The sequence below is a fragment of the Nerophis lumbriciformis genome, linkage group LG01 (genome assembly GCF_033978685.3).
Source record: "Nerophis lumbriciformis linkage group LG01, RoL_Nlum_v2.1, whole genome shotgun sequence".
Classification (NCBI taxonomy): domain Eukaryota; kingdom Metazoa; phylum Chordata; class Actinopteri; order Syngnathiformes; family Syngnathidae; genus Nerophis; species Nerophis lumbriciformis.
Genome location: NC_084548.2, coordinates 7,554,845 through 7,574,014, shown reverse-complemented (window position 1 = coordinate 7,574,014; position 19,170 = coordinate 7,554,845). Strand labels below are relative to the sequence as shown.

Below are 19,170 nucleotides of genomic sequence, written 5' to 3'. Positions count from 1 at the left end.
TTTTTAATAAGAGATACTGGGAATAACTTTTTAAATAGAAAATAAACTGACAAAAAAATCCATCAAGTCAAAAACATGGCATGCTCGCTCACTCCACTATACATTCCAGTACGTAATAAAGACAAAATAAAAGAAGAGTCAATTAGTTATTGTGATAGCTCCTACCTCGAGCTAATGAATGACAGCCAGCTGGTCTTGATGGGGAGACTGAGAAGGAAAGGTATGGCCGTCACGCTAACAACGGTGGAGCTTTAAAATGGCAGCCTTTGTGATGCAGCTCATTGGGTACATTTTGTTTTTACATTGTCCTTCCATTTTCGACCGCGTGTCCCTCTCTGGGTAGCGGGGGGTCTGGAGCCTATCCCAGCTGCACCCGGGCGGAAGGCAGTGTACACCCTGGACAAGTCGCCATCTCATCACAGGGCCAACACAGATAGACAAGCATTCAAAACACATTGACACACTATGACCAATTTAGTGTTGTCAATCCAACCATCCATCCATCCATTTTCTACCGCTTATTCCCTTCGGGGTTGCGGAGGGTGCTGGAGCCTATCTCAGCTACAATCGGGTGGAAGGCGGGGTACACCCTGGACAAGTCGCCACCTCATCGCAGGGCCAACACAGATAGACAGACAACATTCACACTCACATTCACACACTAGGGCCAATTTAGTGTTGCCAATCAACCTATCCCCAGGTACATGTCTTTGGAGGTGGGAGGAAGCCGGAGTACCCGGAGGGAACCCACGCAGTCACGGGGAGAACATGCAAACTCCACACAGAAAGATCCCGAGCTGGGATTGAACCCAGGACTACTCAGGACCTTCGTATTGTGAGGCAGACGCACTAACCCCTCTGCCACCGTGCTGCCCCCTGTTGTCAATCCAATATTATTTATTACGTACAGTACAGGCCAAAAGTTTGGACACACCTTCTCATTTCAATGCGTTTTCTTTATTTTCATAACTATTTACATTGTAAATTGTCACTGAAGGCATCAAAACTATGACACCTGAAGGCATCAAAACTATGACACCTGAGAGAATGCCAAGAGTGTGCAAAACAGTAATCAGAGCATAGGGTGGCTATTTTGAAGAAACTAGAATATAAAACATGTTTTCAGTTATTTTACATGTTTTTGTTAAGTTCATTCATAGTTTTGATGCCTTCAGTGACAATCCACAATGTAAATAGTCATGAAAATAAAGAAAACCCATTGAATGAGACGGTGTGTCCAAACGTTTGGCCTGTACTGTGTATATATATTTTTAAAACTTTTTTTTTTATAGTTCATATAGTACAGTTATAGGAAGGGAACACAATGCAAAACAAAACTGCCTAGCTTTTGTGTAAACTGTTGTAATGATTTTTTTCAAATGCAAACTGCGAGCAGGTAAATTATCCAATAAATACAATGCTCAAATAAAAAAAATAGAAATAAAAAAGAAACACTAGTTTTTAATGAGTGCAATAATAACTGTTCCTTCCCAATCTTGGCACACTGATTTTTACAGATGTGGATCTTGGGGCACCTAACACTTCAATACGATTCCTATTCCTGAGGTCACGGTTCTATTCAGAAAGGATTTTCGATTCAAACCGATTCTCGGAATGTATTATTTGGTGCAATATTTATAATTCAACTTTTCCAAAACACATTATAGGTTACAAAAGCTTCTGTTGGTTGCATAGAGACGGCCTAAAAATGTATTTTTGAATATTGATTCCTATTTTAAAGAAAAGCCCAGACTTCCCTCTCCCCAGTTACTTTGTCCAGCTCTTCCCAGGGGATCCGGAGGCTTTCCCAGGCCAGCTAAGAGACATAGTCTCTTCACAGTGTCCTGGGTCTTCCCCATGCCCAGGGAGGTGTTCGGGGGGCATTCAGACCAGATGCCTGAACCACCTCAGAGCAGCAGCTCTACGTTGAGCTCTTCCCGAATGACAGAGCTTCTCACCCTATCTCTAAGGGAGAGCCCCGCCACCTGACGGAGAAAACTTATTCCGGCCACTTGTACACGTGATCTTTCCTTTCAATCATAACCCAAAGCTCATGATGATAGGTGAGGGTAGGAACGTCGATCGGCCGCTGCCTCCTGAGTCTCGAGCCAAAAGGACCTGATAGGATTCCTTTTTCAGCTTGACGGCATCCCTTATGTGCCCTGTGCAGCACTTAAGTCAACATTGGTTGTTTTAATGTGCTGTATAATAATGTTTGACTTGACTTGGCTAACCATGACTCCCACTAGCCAAAGGCTGGGTGTACAGAGTAGAAAACTTAACACTTCCTGTCCCTCATTTAATTTGTTCCGTGTGGGAAACTGCGATCCCGTTATCTGGTTATGAATACCTCAAACCCTCAGCATCTTGTTGCCCCTAAACTTCTTTATGAGCAGGTCTATTCTGAATTTGGGTCATTTGTCTGAAAGGCGTCACTAAATTCTTTACTCGTGCCCTGTAAGCCTGTAACAATCAGATGATTGGCTGTGGAATGTCGTTATTAATCACCCTACGAGCCAATTGGCATTTTTAGATTTGACCCTGGGAACAGCAAGTAGCCGACCTGAGTGGAATTAAGAATGCTACACACAGATTTGTGACTTCACAGTAATATCTAGAAGTTCTGGTATCAAATGAAATTATTATGCCAATCTGACATTGTGCTTGTTAGCGCTAAGGCCTACTCTTCACTTCAGCTTTTGGCCCTGTTATATTACCTTAGATCAGTGTTTTTCAACCTTTTTTGAGCCGAGGCACATTTTTTTCTTGAAAAAATCGAGAGGCACACGGCCAGCAGAAATCATTTAAAAAACGAAACTCAGTTGACAGTAAAAAGTCATCGTCGCAATTGTTGGATATGACTTTAAACCATAACCAAGCATGCATCACTATAGCTCTTGTCTCAAAGTAGGTGTACTGTCACCACCTGTCACATCACGCCGTGACTTATTTTGAGTTTTTTGCTGTTTTCCTGTGTGTAGTGTTTCAGTTCTTGTCTTGCGCTCCTATTTTGGTGGCTTTTTCTCTTTTTTTGGTATTTTCCTGTAGCAGTTTCATGTCTTCCTTTGAGTGATATTTTACCGCATCAACTTTGTTTTAGCAAACAAGACTGTTTATAAGTGATTTTCATCCTTCTTTGTAGGGACATTGTTGATTGTCATGTCATGTTCCGATGTACTTTGTGGATGCTGTCTTTGCTCCACAGTAAGTCTTTGCTGTCGTCCAGCATTCTGTTTTTGTTTACTTTGTAGCCAGTTCGGTTTTAGTTTCGTTCTGCATAGCCTTCAATGCCTTTTCTTAGGGGCACTCACCTTTTCTTTATATTTGGTTCAAGCATTAGACACCTTTTTACCTTCACCCTGCCTCCTGCTGTTTCCGACATCTACAAAGCAATTAGCTAGCGGCTGCCACCTACTGATATGGAAGAGTATTACACGGTTACGCTGCCGAGCTCTGGACACCACCGACACACAACAACGCCACATCATTTGCAGATTATAATTACTGGTTGTCAAAAAATATTTTTAACCCAAATAGGTGAAATTACATAATCTCCCACCAGACTGTATCTCACGGCACACTAGTTGAAAAACACTGCATTAGATCACGTTCCTTTTGATGTGACTGAATTTACTTGAGGTGTCTAACCGAGACTCTCCTGTCTTTCACCCTTCAGAGGCATCTATGACATCGTGGTTTCTGGGACATGCGTGGGCCAATACGACAATAAGGGCAGCTTTGGGGAGCTGGCACTCATGTACAACACACCTCGTGCGGCGACCATCGTCGCCACCCAGGAGGGGGCTCTATGGGGGCTGGTAAGTGCATCTAAATACACAAATATTCAAACCTCACACAGAAGCATACATTTATTGTAGAAGTCAGTGCTACTGGCATCAAAATAGTACATTGACTGCCATGCCCACTACTAACCTTAAGAATGAACTCCCAATTCTCCTTGAATGAAGGCTCTGCTGTGCTCTACTACTCCCCCCAGTGGCCAAACAAGGGAAGATGCTTTGATAATCCAACTTTTTTTTTTTTTTACCTTCTATTAAGGATCGTTCCACATTTCGAAGACTCATTGTGAAGAACAATGCCAAGAAGAGGAGGATGTACGAGTGCTTCATTGAGTCCGTGCCCTTACTCAAATCCCTGGATGTAGGTTTGGTGTTTGAAAGAACTATAGTTGACTTTACTTTGCCATGTCTCATTATTTGTCCTCTCTCACTTTAAATTCTGTGCAGGCAACAGAAAGGATGAAGATAGTGGATGTATTGGGGGCAAAGCAGTTCTCAGATGGCGAGCGCATTATCACACAGGTAAATCAAATCAAATCAAATCAACTTTATTTATAAAGCACATTTAAAATTTACCACAGGGGTAGCCAAAGTGCTGTACAATGAACGGGTTAAAAGATAAAACGAGTACCGAGCAAACACAACACAACACAAACAGAACACGATAAAAAATAAATAATTAAAATAGAATTAATAAAAACATAAAAACATAAAAACAGGATCACAGCAGGTGTATTATGGGGCGCCATTGCAGGATGGATATCACTCAGTGTTAAAAGCCATGGAATAAAAGTATGTTTTTAAGAGAGATTTAAAAACAGGAAGAGAGGAGGCTTGTCTAACACTCAGGGGTAGGTCGTTCCAGAGCTTGGGAGCAGCAACGGCGAAAGCTCTGTCACCTCTAAGCTTCAGCCTTGTGTCAGGGACCGTCAACAGCAGCTGATTGGCTGATCTTAAGGATCGGGTGGGGCAGTAAGGCTGAAGGAGGTCGGAGAGATAGGTTGGCGCGAGGTTGTTTAGACATTTAAAAACATATATATATATATATATATATATATATATATATATATATGAGGTAAGCCCTCATGTTTGCGTTACATGTTAAGGTCCCATACTATACAGTTATACAACAATTTTCCGTAATTCTGAGAGATGTCATCATGGGTTATTGTAAATGTGTTGGCCAACCTTAATTCGGGTGTTAAAAAAAATCATTTTTACAAAGTTAGGTCTGTAGCTTTAATGCTAATGAGCGGTGTTTGTCCACGCTTGTCTTCGACAGTGTGTGTGCCTCTAAAAAGTGCTTTTGTGTACTTTATCTACTTAACTCTGCACACTGCAAAAAGTCAGTGTTCAAAAACAAGAAAAAAAAAAAATTAGAGGTATTTTATTTGAACTAAGCAAAATTATCTGCTAATAGAACAAGAAAATTCGGCTAACTTCAATGAACCCAAAAATACCTAAAAATAAGTATATTCTCACTAATAACAAGTGCACTTTTCTTGGTAGGAAAAAAAAAGCCCTTTTTGCTCAATATGTTGAAAAATATTCTTTAATTAAGTAAATGCTAGTGCCATTATCTTGACATAATGATATACGCTCGGCATGGTTATTTTTTTTTTCATGCTTGAAGTAAGAAATGATTACTTTAAAAAAGTAGTTTTATACTTGTGAGTGTTGATGACACAGCTTTGCATCAGTTGATATTCTAGTTTCAAGCATGTTTTACTCAATATAGGTCATACAAGCTGTAATATCTTACTGAGATCATTTAGGACCAAAACCCTTAAAACAAGTAAAACACTCTAACATAAAATCTGCTTAGTGAGAACAATTATCTTATCAGACAGAAAATAAGCAAAAATCACCCTTATTTGGAATATTTAATCGTACTTAGATTTCAGTTTTTGCATTGCACTTGCCTAATGTCATTATTGATGTCATATATCACATTCAACAACATAACATTAATGAGTGAGACAGAAGTACACAAACGTTATAGCAATGTGAGCTATATTGCTACAGCATCACCATGCTAGCATGTTAGCTGAAGAAAAACCACACGATCAAACGTGCATCTCATACGTCTGCAGCTGACCGACAATAATTGAATTTTCAGGCTGAATTTTAAGACATGTAGAGAACCCTAGTTCATTTTTATTTATTTTTTTACAAACCTGTCCTCTATGAAGTGGCAGACATACTGTCATGGCAGGCTGATATAGCTAGGTCAAAGGTCATATGCCCATGAAGGAGGTAGTTTTTTTTCCACAAATGTATTTCAACAACAATATGATACAAAACAAACACTATCATTTAAAACGGCAACAGTATGAACCTATTGATTAACGTATACATTTTTCAAAAGGTGTACATAAAAAATATTTTCTCCAGACACTAATGCAGGATATTAAAACAATGCTTTTTTTTTTTTTTAATACAAAAAAATGTGTGTGGGATAACACTTAAAAGCGATTGAAACAAAAACATACATGGTACATTACTTTTTAAATTTGTCTTTCTAATAGTTTGTATGGTTTTCTTAGAACGTGGGAAGTTTTCATGGCTTTTTTTTGTTTTCTTTATCATTAGTGAGTTATTATACACATTGTTTTATTTCAGTATGAAACACAAAAGGAAGGAGTTGTTTTGTGTTGCTCATTAACACACACCTGTCACATTGTTTTATTACAGCAATAAAATGACAATTGTGCATAAAATGGGGACATTTAAGTTACTGGAGATAAATGAATGCTGTTCTTTCTTGGTAGGGAGACAGTGCTGACTGCTTCTACATTGTAGAATCCGGGGAGGTGAAGATCATGATGAAGAGTAAAGTAAGTGCATTATGCTGGCGTTTTCATTTTTTGGTACTATATTCACACTTTGTATGTGTGTAACATTTCTTGGAATATCACCACATGCCATAAAGGTGTCTCTTCTTTCAATTTCAGTCTCTTTTTAATGACCAAAGCATTGATGAAACTGTAATTTGCCACTTTTTGCACTAAGCAGGTAATCCAGGAGATGTCTGGTAGATACATTGTGGTCATCCATGTCAATACAATTAACATACTTGCCAACCTTGAGACCTCCGATTTCGGGAGGTGGGGGGAGGGGGTGGGGTTGGGCGTGGTCTGGGTGGGGCGGGGGCGTGGCTAAAAGGGGAGGAGTATATTTACAGCTAGAATTCACCAAGTCAAGTATTTCATATATATATATATATATATATATATATTATATAAGAAATGCTTGACGTTCAGTGAATTCTAGCTATATATATATATATATATATATATATATATATATATATATATATATGTCTTAATAAGGTTATCCAAAAAATAGTGCTCGATACCGTAGTAGAGCGCAATATATGTATGTGTGGGAAAAAAATCACAAGGCTATTTCATCTCTACAGGCCTGTTTCATGAGGGGGGGTACCCTCAATCCTCCTGACGATTGAGGGTACCCCCCCTCATGAAACAGGCCTGTAGAGATGAAATAGTCTTGTGATTTTTTTCCCACACATACATATATATATATATATATATATATATATATATATATATATATATATATATATATATATATATAAAATACTTGAATTTCAGTGTTCATTTATTTACACATATACACACATATAACACTCATCTACTCATTGTTGAGTTAAGGGTTGAATTGTCCATCCTTGTTCTATTCTCTGTCACTATTTTTCAAACCATGCTGAACACCCTCTCTGATGATACATTGATGTGTGGCACGCACAAAAGTGCTTTCATCAAATGCACTAGATGGCAGTATTGTCCTGTTTAAGAGTGTCACAACATTGCTGTTTACGGCAGACGAACTGCTTTACGGTATACAAAAAAGTGACTGCTGTTGTTGTGTGTTGTTGCCACGCTGGGAGGACGTTAATGAAACTGCCTAACAATAAACCCACATAAGAAATCAAGAACTCGCCCTCCGTCATTCTACAGTTATAACGTGATTGGGCAGGTACGCTTTTTTATGTTGTGGAGGACCTGAGTCCGCCTGAATTTCGGGAGATTTTCGGGAGAAAATTTGTCCCGGGAGGTTTTCGGGAGAGGCGCTGAATTTCGGGAGTCTCCCGGAAAATCCGGGAGGGTTGGCAAGTATGACAATTAATTGCCAGTGCTTGCCTCAACGCATGAGGATACAATGTGGGTTTGAGCATGTTAGCTCAGTTTTGCACTCCGACCAGGTAGTGTCAGTGCTTTGAGCATTTTGACAATGACAACCCACACTTCTCATTAAAAAGGTTTCGCCTAGCAACTGAGGAAATCACGACAGTCGGCTCAGCTTCCGAGTGCCTCTCTTGCTGGAGGGGGGTAGAGGTGCTGGAAACGTTGCACTCGCTGGTTGCTCACCTTTAATCCTCTCCTCTCTTCTCCAACACCCTGCAGACGAAGGCGGACCATGCAGACAATGCGGAGGTGGAGATAGCGCGCTGTAGCAGGGGTCAATACTTCGGGGAGCTGGCCTTGGTCACGAACAAGCCCAGGGCCGCTTCAGCCTACGCGGTGGGCAATGTCAAGTGTTTGGGTAAGATGAAACGCACTCTTCTATCTGAGTTGGGGGTTTTTTATGTCAGTGTCAGACGCCATTTTCAAAGGGTTATTGGATTCGATGAAGAAGACCATTTAAAAAGTGCAATAGAAAGAACTTAGTATGAATTTAAGTTAAAACTGGACATTAAAACGATATATACCGCATTTTCCGGACCATAGGGCGCACCGGATTATAGGGCACACTACCGATGAATGGTCTATTTTCGATATTTTTTCATATATAAGGCGCACCGGATTATAGGGCGCATTAAAGGAGTCGTATTATTATTACTTTTTCTAAATTGAAAACTTCCTTGTGGTCTACATAACATATAATGGTGGTTCTTTGGTCAAAATGTTGCATAGATGATGTTTTACAGATCATCTTCAAGTCACTTTCTGACAGTCTCTTCAGAATGCGCCGTTTTGTGGGCGGTCTTATTTACGTGGCTCACCTTCGGCAGCGTCTTCTCCCCGTCGTCTTTGTTGTAGCGGTGTAGCGTGCAAGGACGGGTGTGGAAGAAGTGTCAAAAGATGGAGCTAACTGTTTTAATGACATTCAGACTTTACTTCAATCAATGACGGAGCAGCATCTCCTCACCTGGAAACAACAAGGCCGGAAATGTGTCCCGTGAAAAAAACGTCCGACCGGAACTGTCTAATAACTAAAGTTCATTGGGTGAATAATGTAAACTCACCACACAGGTATGTTTTAGAGCTTTCATGGCGAGTTTACTGACAGATATAAGTAAGAACTTTACACTACTTTATATTAGAAATGGCAACAGCGGAAGATAAATGTCCCATAACAAGAAGATAGAGAAAAATAAGAAGCTTATCGACTACAAAGGCAGACACGCGCAACTTTTCAGGATTTATGCAGATCCCAAATACAGATCAGCGGGTACCAGAAGGTAAGAAAAGTTTCTTTTGCATAATATTGCGAAACAAAACGGCAGATGATCTCTTACCTTATGCACACACCATAATAATACTCCTATGTTTAATGCGCCGACAACCCATTAAGCGGTGAGGCTTCATAGCTTACCAAAGTCGTACTAGAACATTTTGATAGATTTTTGAGCGCCGTGTGTATTGTTCTATATTTTCAATGGAACATATACAATGTTGGTGTTGTTTACTTGAGTCTTATTGCCATCATATTGCAGTCTACACGTATCTCTTATGTTTGACTGCCATCTACTGGTCACACTTATCATTACACCATGTACCAAATAAAATCGCTTCGAGGTCGGTAAGCAAAACCAGAATTATTCCGTACAGTAGGCGCGTTATAAGGCGCACTGTTGAGTTTTGAGGAAAGAAAAGGATTTTAGGTGCGCCTTATAGTCCGGAAAATATGGTACTGTATATCGCGAAATAACTTTTTTATTGAATAGTAGTAATTTGTTCATGTTCGAGAAGATGCAAGGATCATATGTAGACAAGCTCAAAAAGAGGTCTCACTCGGTCATGCGACTTGTGTAATGGTGAAGTGTGTGTCGTTAGCAGGTTTGAATAGTAGAAATAAGTAATTAAAAAAGTGTCATACGTTTATGACAATCTCGAGGACGTGTCAGATGTGAGTATATGGTTTTTAGAAGATTATTTTTTTGTAGTGTAATGAGCCTCTACCTATTACAAGATCTACAGAGAAATGGAGTGACGTAGTCACTTCTGGATGTGCATCAGTAGAGTGTTGTTTAACATGAACAATATATCATTTTTAAGATCAGAGCACACTCGCATGAAGAAGAATGTTGTTTTGCGTCATAACACGACACGACACGCGCGTGTGCCGATGGACAGAGTAAAACAAACATTCTTAAGCAAATACCTTCATGTTTTGTCGTTACATAAGAGCCCACATGGCAGCATGGCTCAGGGTGGAGAGAGGTTGTCTCCCAACCTGAAGGTTGCGGGTTCGATCCTCAGTCCACCTGTGACCATGTCAAAGTGTCCTGGTGCAAGGCAGTTGCATCATCAGTAGATGAATGTGGTCGTAGTGAGTACCGTATTTTTCGGATTATAAATCGCAGTTTTTTTTCATAGTTTGGCCGTGAGTGCGACTTATAGTCCGGAGCGATTTATGTGTGAAATTATTAACACACCGTAAAATATCAAATAATATTATTTATCTCATTCGTGTAAGAGACGAGGCAAAATGTCAGCAATCGTCACACACACACACACGTCAGCAATCGTCACTCACACGTCAACTAATAAGAATTCGGCGGGAGAGGGTCATGGGATGCTAACTGCTATATGCTACTGCCGTAGCTATTAAAGTGGATCACATCAACATTGGCGGTAACTTATAAAAACTGAGAAGGGCTGAACTAAAATGGCACCGAAAAAGAAATCATATACTGCAAATTACAAGCTGGACGTAGTAAAATATGCAGCAGAGAACGGCGATTGAGCAGCAGAAAGAAAGGACATACCAGAGGCGACACCAAGGAGGAAGATTTCATGGGATTTAGCGATTAGGAGTGACAGATTGTTTGGTAAACGTATAGCATGTTCTATATGTTATAGTTATTTGATTGACTCTTACCATAATACGTTACATTAACATACCAGGCACGTTCTCAGTTGGTTATTTATGCCTCATATAACGTACACTTATTCAGCCTGTTGTTCACTATTCTTTATTTATTTTAAATTGCCTTTCAAATGTTTATTCTTGGTGTTGGGTTTTAGCAAATAAATTTCCCCCAAAAAATGCGACTTATACTCCAGTGCGACGTATATATGTTTTTTTCTTTTATTGTGCATTTTCGGCCGGTGCGACGTATACTCCAGAGCGACTTATAGTCCGAAAAATGTGGTACCTTAAAGCGCTATGCAAGTAAAATTCATATATCAGAATACGTGCACTATGCAAATTGCATCCCTGGAAGTGTGTTTTTGTACGCTATGTTAAAGTTAAAGTACCAATGATTGTCACACACACAATAGGTGTGGTGAAATTTGTCCTCCGCATTCGACCCATCCCCTTGTTCACACCCTGGGAGGTGAGGGGAGCAGTGGGCAGCAGCAGTGGCCACGCCCGGGAATCATTTTTGGTGATTTAACCCCCAATTCCAACCCTTGATGCTGAGTGCCAAGCACGGAGGTAATGGGTCACATTTTTATAGTCTTTGGTATGACTCGGACGGGGTTTGAACTCACAACCTACCGATCTCAGGGCGGACACTCTAACCACTACGCCACTGAGTAGGCTAGGCCACGTACGCTATGTGCACGTACATGCATCAGGCAGTTGTGATTGGCACTGCAGTCTCCCACCCGTGTGCATGTAACTTACACAATAAAAATACCTTCAATAATAAAAATAATAATAATAACATGAGCTGTGAGCAAAATGACATTTGTAAAATAATATTGGCAGAGTGTGTGAATATTATACAGTAAGATACTGTCTGTTATCTGAAACAGTCATGTTCTTCAGTACATCTGTCATGTTCAACCCCTGATAAAAAAAAAACTACAGCATTTTTCGGAGTATAAGGCGCACCGGAGTGTAAGTTGCACCTGCCGAAAATGCATAATAAAGAAGGAAAACAAAAACATATATAAGTCGCACTGGAGTATAAGTCACATTTTTGGGGGAAATTTATTTGATAAAACCCAACAGCAAGAATAGACATTTGAAAGGCAATTTAAAATAAATAAAGAATAGTGAACAACAGGCTGAATAAGTGTACGTTATATGAGGCATAAATAACCAACTGGTATGTTAACGTAACATATTATGGTAAGAGTCATTCAAATAACTATAACATATAGAACATGCTATACGTTTACCAAACAATCTGTCACTCCTAATCGCTAAATCCCATGAAATCTTATACGTCTAGTCTCTTACGTGAATGAGCTAAATAATATTATTTGATATTTTACGGTAACGTGTTAATAATTTCACACATAAGTCGCTCCTGAGTATAAGTCGCACCCCCGGCCAAACTATGAAAAAAACTGCGACTTATAGTCCGAAAAATACGGTACATATTTTCCGTCAAAATTAACCTTCTGTTGAATTCACATTTGACTTACTAGCAATGTAACATGTAAGCATCGCAAAAATATTATTTACATTGTGACCCATATCAATATCAATTGATATGTGTTTTCACCATATCACCCTGCTCTAATTCAAATTCATCTCCACAGATGTGCTGTTGATTAAAGCCTCATTAAATGGAACTATCACAGTGCTGCCCTTTGATATCAAGTGGCCTTTGTGCTATAGCATGAGAAAGCCCATCTCAAACTACCCATTACTTGTACTTATTTCTTTTTTTGTTCAACTTTTTCCACCCCCCACGTCACCGTCCTAAATAAATAGTCCTGACACGGAATGGGGGAGACAAGTCAACCTGGTAAAAGTGGCTGGGAAATGACAGCAAACCATCTTTCGTGCAAGCGACTTACACTTTTTGGAGCAGATTCCTGAAAGTGGTCTCCATGATGGTCCTGTCATATAAAATCTAGCAGTACAGCCTTAAAAACAGCAAAGCGCTCCTTTCATATTCATGATTTTGGATTGTTTTTTGCAGTAGTTCCTGAAAAACTGCACTTATAGAACATCTAGAGGTTGATCTTTTGCCGTTTGTAATATAAACAGTGGCACTCTTGTTATACTGTATATAGGGCAGGACCTGGGCAAATTAAGGCCCGTGGGCCACATGCGGCCAGCCGGACATTCCCAAATAATTTTTTTAGATCTTTATAGGGGAACTTTATCACAATTTCAGAAGGGTTAAAACCATTAAAAATCAGTTCCCAGTGGCTTATTTTATTTTTCGAAGTTTTAAATTTTTTTTTACCCATCACGCAATATCCCTAAAAAAATGCTTCAAAGTGCCTGATTTTAACCATCGTTATATACACCCGTCCATTTTCCTGTGACGTCACACTGTGATGCCAATACAAACAAACATGACGCATAGAACAGCAAGGTATAGCGACATTAGCTCGGATTCAGACTCGGATTTCAGCGGCTTAAGCGATTCAACAGATTACGCATGTATTGAAACGGATGGTTGTAGTGTGGAGGCAGGTAGCGAAAACGAAATTGAAGAAGAAACTGAAGCTATTGAGCCATATCGGTTTGAACCGTATGCAAGCGAAACCGACGAAAACGACACGACAGCCAGCGACACGGGAGAAAGCGAGGACGAATTCGGCGATCGCCTTCTAACCAACGATTGGTATGTGTTTGTTTGGCATTAAAGGAAACTAACAACTATGAACTAGGTTTACAGCATATGAAATACATTTGGCAACAACATGCACTTTGAGAGTGCAGACAGCCCATTTCAGGTGCGCTAAGAACATATATTTTTCCACGATTTCTGCACTCAGGTTAACCATACCTAAATAGACACAAAATACTGCAGTACACAAGACTACCCGAATGTACTCGAATGATTGAAAAAAATAAATGTTTTTAAGCTAAATTATTGGTAAACACAGTTTATGTATAATAATTTACGTAAAACCGCGAGTAATGACTAAAGTTTTCATCAATTAATATATTCTGTAGACATACCCTCATCCGCTCTCTTTTCCTGAAAGCTGATCTGTCCAGTTTTGGAGTTGATGTCAGCATCTGCTTTGAGTGTCGCAGGATATCCACACATTCTTGCCATCTCTGTCGTAGCATAGCTTTCGTCGGTAAAGTGTGCGGAACAAACGACTGACCATTTCGTCGGCTTTCCCCACAGCCTCGTATTTTGAACAAATTTCGTCCAATTTCTTGCCACTTTCGCATCTTTGGGCCACTGGTGCAACTTGAATCTGTCCCTGTTCGTGTTGTTACACCCTCCGACAACACACCGACAAAAGTGAGAAAATGGCGGATTGCTTCGCTCCGAGAGCGAATAATAGAAAGGCGTTTAATTCGCCAAAATTCACCCATTTAGAGTTCGGAAATCGGTTAAAAAAATATATGGTCTTTTTTCTGCAACATCAAGGTATATATTGACGCTTACATAGGTCTGGTGATAATGTTCCCCTTTAAGATGGAAAGTGTAGCTGCCATTATGATGTGCAGTAATGTTTTCAAATGACCGTAAGTCTTGAACTATATAAAGTATTTCAATGGTTAGAATCTGTTTTTGCATGATATATTAGTTACTATAGTAATCTAATTAGTTACTATGGTAATCTAAGTCACAGTAGCTCAGACCGGGCACCTAGCAGTGTGGGTGGGGAGCATTTCCACAGAGTGTTTCCAGGGCGGCCAGCCTGAAATGCGGGTGTCAGGGACAGACGCGGAAGGAGATTTTTACAACAAAGTTCTAAAGCTTAGTGATGTATCAGATACATCAGATTGTAGGTGGGGTTTTTTTCTTACCCTTCACATTCATATTTCACTGTGTTTGTTGCATTTTTGTTGATTGTAAAATATGTCGATAGAGAGGGTGTGTGACGTTCATATGTTGTCAATATTCACTGTTTTATCGTTCATAGTTAATATTGTAAATTCCACATTCTTTATTTTCATGTACATTCTGGGTGTCTCATTCAGTAAAACAAAATGTCAAATTCCATTCCGTTTTTTAAGGCGGTTTGTCATAACGTTTTTAGCATTCAATCAGACATTATTGTGAGGTTTTGTATTAGTGTTCCTAAAAATCAGACGCATTTTTTTTCTCTAAATTTAACCCCTCTACCGCCCGAATCAAAAAAATTGCCCAGGCCTGATATAGGGTCTTTGACTTGACAGAAGAGCTGTCCTGTCATATATATGATCTTTGACTTGCTTTTTTGCATGCTGTCAGTCAAAGAAGGTCTTTTGTTTGCAAAAGTGTCCCATAAAACCAAGTACAATGGAGCAAAAACAGGAAGTAGAAAGCTATCATAGTAAACTGACAGCATAAGATCTGAGAGTGGTCGTCGTAGTGCGGTGCGGTGCGATGCATCCACGCAGCTCGCCTCGACAACTTCCCCGCTGACACGCCATGTAACATGTCTTGCAGTAATAGACATACAAGCGTTCGAGCGCCTCCTGGGCTCCTGTAAAGAGATCATGAAGAGGAACATCGCCCACTACGAGGAGCAGCTGGTGGCCCTGTTCGGCTCGAGCATGGACCTGAGAGACTGAGCCTCCCACTCCACCCTCCGTGCCTTCAATTACACACACACACACACACACACACACACACACACACACACACACACACACACACACACACACACACACACACACACTAGACGACATACAGGGGCAACTCACCATAAGCTTTACCCAGATCGTCCAAACACCATTAGAAATTGTAGTTATTCCACATGTAAATGAGTACATCATCATTTCAGTGAGCTTTAGGTCATAAAATTGTGTTGTTCCACGACCGCCTCAAGCTTTCAGTATGACACACACACACACACACACACACACACACACACACACACACACACCATTTAATAAACACATCATGCTTTGTAAGACAGTCTTCACAGCTCTTACGTTGCCTCAGCCAAGGACACTTACACACACACACACGCACACACTCAGTGGGGTACACGTCAGAAACACACACCACATTTGCAAAAAGTCATTCTTGTACAATGGAGCTGACAAACTAAAGAAAAAAAAAAAACTGAGGAAAATGCAAAAAAATAGAAGTTTAACAAAACAAAAGTTTTAGAAACATTTTATGAAGATTCAAAACAGAAGCTTTGATAAAATATTTAAATAAGAAAAAAAAAAGTGTTTTGCCTTCGGGAGGCCGAGGTGAGGACACTCCACTTCTTTCTCGACTGTTGTTGATTGAGTTGAGTTAGTTCTGGTGATTATTGCAGTACCACAGAAGAAGAAGAAGAAGAAGCAGTCAAAAACAATAACATCCTCCATTTCTGGGACTTTGCTATTCTACTGTTGACGTCCAACTTCATTGTATTGAATTAATTATTAATGTATTGCTATTATATATTCATGTATTTTTGTTTTGTTTTATTTTGACTTGATAATTTCACCCCTCATCTCCATTGAAAAATGTAAAAACCAACAAAATCTAATAAACATATTAGTGCTTATTTCTTGATTAACCTACAATGATTTGTCCTGGATCAAAAAAAAGTACAAAAAAATACAAATAAAGCAAACATTTTGTTAAAACATGACTCATTGATATTTCTTTTGAGTTGATTGTTCTGTTTGTATAAGAATAGGGTAGACCCGGATCATTCTCTGCCTCTTCCGATCTTGAAATATCATTTTTGCAGAGGTTCCCAAAAACAACAAAATGCTCCTGTCAATGAAATGTATTCGACAATTGCTTTTCAGTCTGTCCTTAAATAAAAACAGAAAAATTGCTCTTGTTATATCGAGGATCTGCATTAGCAATCAGTTTAATGGATTTTAAAAGGAAGTTTTTCAATTAAAAACAAGGGGGGAAATTATATAATGAAAACATGCCTATTTGTAGCAGCACACGCCTGTCATACAGAACATCTTTGTGAACATATTAATCTGGGAATACTTTATTAATGTTTATATAAGACATTTGGTAAGGTCAGGTATTGGCCTTGTGTTGACATATCAATCAATCAATCAATCAAAGTGTATTTATATAGCCCTTAATCACAAGTGTCTCAAAGGGCTGTACAAGCCACAACAACATCATCGGCTCAGATCCCACATCAGGGCAAGAAAAAACTCAACCCAATGGGATGACAATGAGAAACCTTGGGGAGGACTGCAGACGTGGGGACCCCCACCCCTGGGCGACTGGTGCAATGGATGTCGAGTGGATCTAGTTAATAGTGTGAGAGTCCAGTCCATAGTGGATCTAACATAATAGTGTGAGAGTCCAGTCCATAGTGGATCTAACATAATAGTGAGAGTCCAGTCAATAGTGGATCTAACTTAATAGTGTGAGAGTCCAGTCCATAGTGGATCTAACATAATAGTGTGAGAGTCCAGGAAATAGTGGATCTAACATAATAGTGTGAGAGTCCAGTCCATAGTGGATCTAACATAATAGTGAGAGTCCAGTCCATAGTGGATCTAACATAATAGTGAGAGTCCAGTCCATAGTGGATCTAACATAATAGTGTGAGAGTCCAGTCCATAGTGGATCTAACATAATAGTGAGAGTCCAGTCCGTAGTGGATCTAACATAATAGTGTGAGAGTCCAGTCCATAGTGGATCTAACATAATAGTGTGAGAGTCCAGTCCATAGTGGATTTAACATAATAGTGTGAGAGTCCAGTCCATAGTGGATCTAACATAATGTGAGAGTCCAGTCCATAGTGGATCTAACATAATAGTGTGAGTCCAGTCCATAGTGGATCTAACATAATAGTGTGAGAGTCCAGCCCATAGTGGATCTAACATAATAGTGTGAGAGTCCAGTCCATAGTGGATCTAACATAATAGTGTGAGAGTCCAGTCCATAGTGGATCTAACATAATAGTGTGAGACTCCAGGCAATAGTGGATCTAACATAATAGTGTGAGTCCAGTCCATAGTGGATCTAACATAATAGTGATAGTCCAGTCCATAGTGGATCTGATATAATAGTGAGAGTCCAGTCCATAGTAGATCTAACATAATAGTGTGAGAGTCCGGTCCATAGTGGATCTAACATATTAGTATGAGAGTCCAGTCCATAGTGGATCTAACATAACAGTGAGAGTCAAATTCATAGTGGATCTAACATAATAGTGTGAGAGTCCAGTCCATAGTGGATCTAACATAATAGTGTGAGAGTCCAGGAAATAGTGGATCTAACATAATAGTGTGAGAGTCCAGTCCATAGTGGATCTAACAAAATAGTGAGAGTCCAGTCCATAGTGGATCTAACATAATAGTGAGAGAGTCAAGTCCATAGTGGATCTAACATAATGTGAGAGTCCAGTCCATAGTGGATCTAACATAATAGTTTGAGAGTCCAGGCAATAGTGGATCTAACATAAGTGTGAGAGTCCAGTCCATAGTGGATCGAACATGATAGTGTGAGAGTCCAGTCCATAGTGGATCTAACATAATAGTGAGAGTCCAGTGCATAGTGGATCTAACATAATAGTGTGAGAGTCCAGTCCATAGTGGATCTAACATAATAGTGAGAGTCCAGTCCATAGTGGATCTAACATAATAGTGAGAGTCCAGTCCATAGTGGATCTAACATAATAGTTTGAGAGTCCAGTCCATAGTGGATCTAACATAATATTGTGAGAGTCCAGTCCACAGTGGATCTAACATAATAGTGTGAGAGTTCAGTCCATAGTGGATCTAACATAATAGTGTGAGAGTCCAGTCCATAGTGGATCTAACATAATAGTGAGAGTCCAGTCTATAGAGGATTTAACATAATAGTGAGAGTCCAGTTCATAGTGGATCTAACATAATAGTGAGAGTCCAGTTCATAGTGGATCTAACATAATATTGTGAGAGTCCAGTCCATAGTGGATCTAACATAATATTGTGAGAGTTCAGTCCATAGTGGATCTAACGTAATAGTGTGAGAGTCCAGGCAATAGTGGATCTAACATAATAGTGTGAGAGTCCAGTCCATAGTGGATCTAACATAATAGTGTGAGAGTCCAGTCCATAGTGGATCTAACATAATAGTGAGAGTCCAGTCTATAGAGGATTTAACATAATAGTGAGAGTCCAGTTCATAGTGGATCTAACATAATAGTGAGAGTCCAGTTCATAGTGGATCTAACATAATATTGTGAGAGTCCAGTCCATAGTGGATCTAACATAATATTGTGAGAGTTCAGTCCATAGTGGATCTAACGTAATAGTGTGAGAGTCCAGGCAATAGTGGATCTAACATAA

The 19,170-nt window shown here is 39.6% G+C and overlaps 1 protein-coding gene across 2 annotated transcripts in view; it reads left to right on the top strand.

Annotated features, from left to right (window-relative positions):
- prkar2aa (protein kinase, cAMP-dependent, regulatory, type II, alpha A) overlaps positions 1-15,788 on the top strand; it is a 118,821-nt gene extending 103,033 nt beyond the window's left edge. For both annotated transcript variants that reach the window (XM_061974213.1, XM_061974204.1), the window contains exons 6-11: positions 3,677-3,818; positions 4,060-4,161; positions 4,248-4,322; positions 6,572-6,637; positions 8,228-8,366; positions 15,361-15,788. In XM_061974213.1, coding sequence (XP_061830197.1) covers positions 3,677-3,818; positions 4,060-4,161; positions 4,248-4,322; positions 6,572-6,637; positions 8,228-8,366; positions 15,361-15,485 — 649 coding nt within the window. In that variant the 3' untranslated portion in view covers positions 15,486-15,788. The remainder of the gene's footprint in view (positions 1-3,676; positions 3,819-4,059; positions 4,162-4,247; positions 4,323-6,571; positions 6,638-8,227; positions 8,367-15,360) is intronic.
- Positions 15,789-19,170: the final 3,382 nt, after the last annotated feature.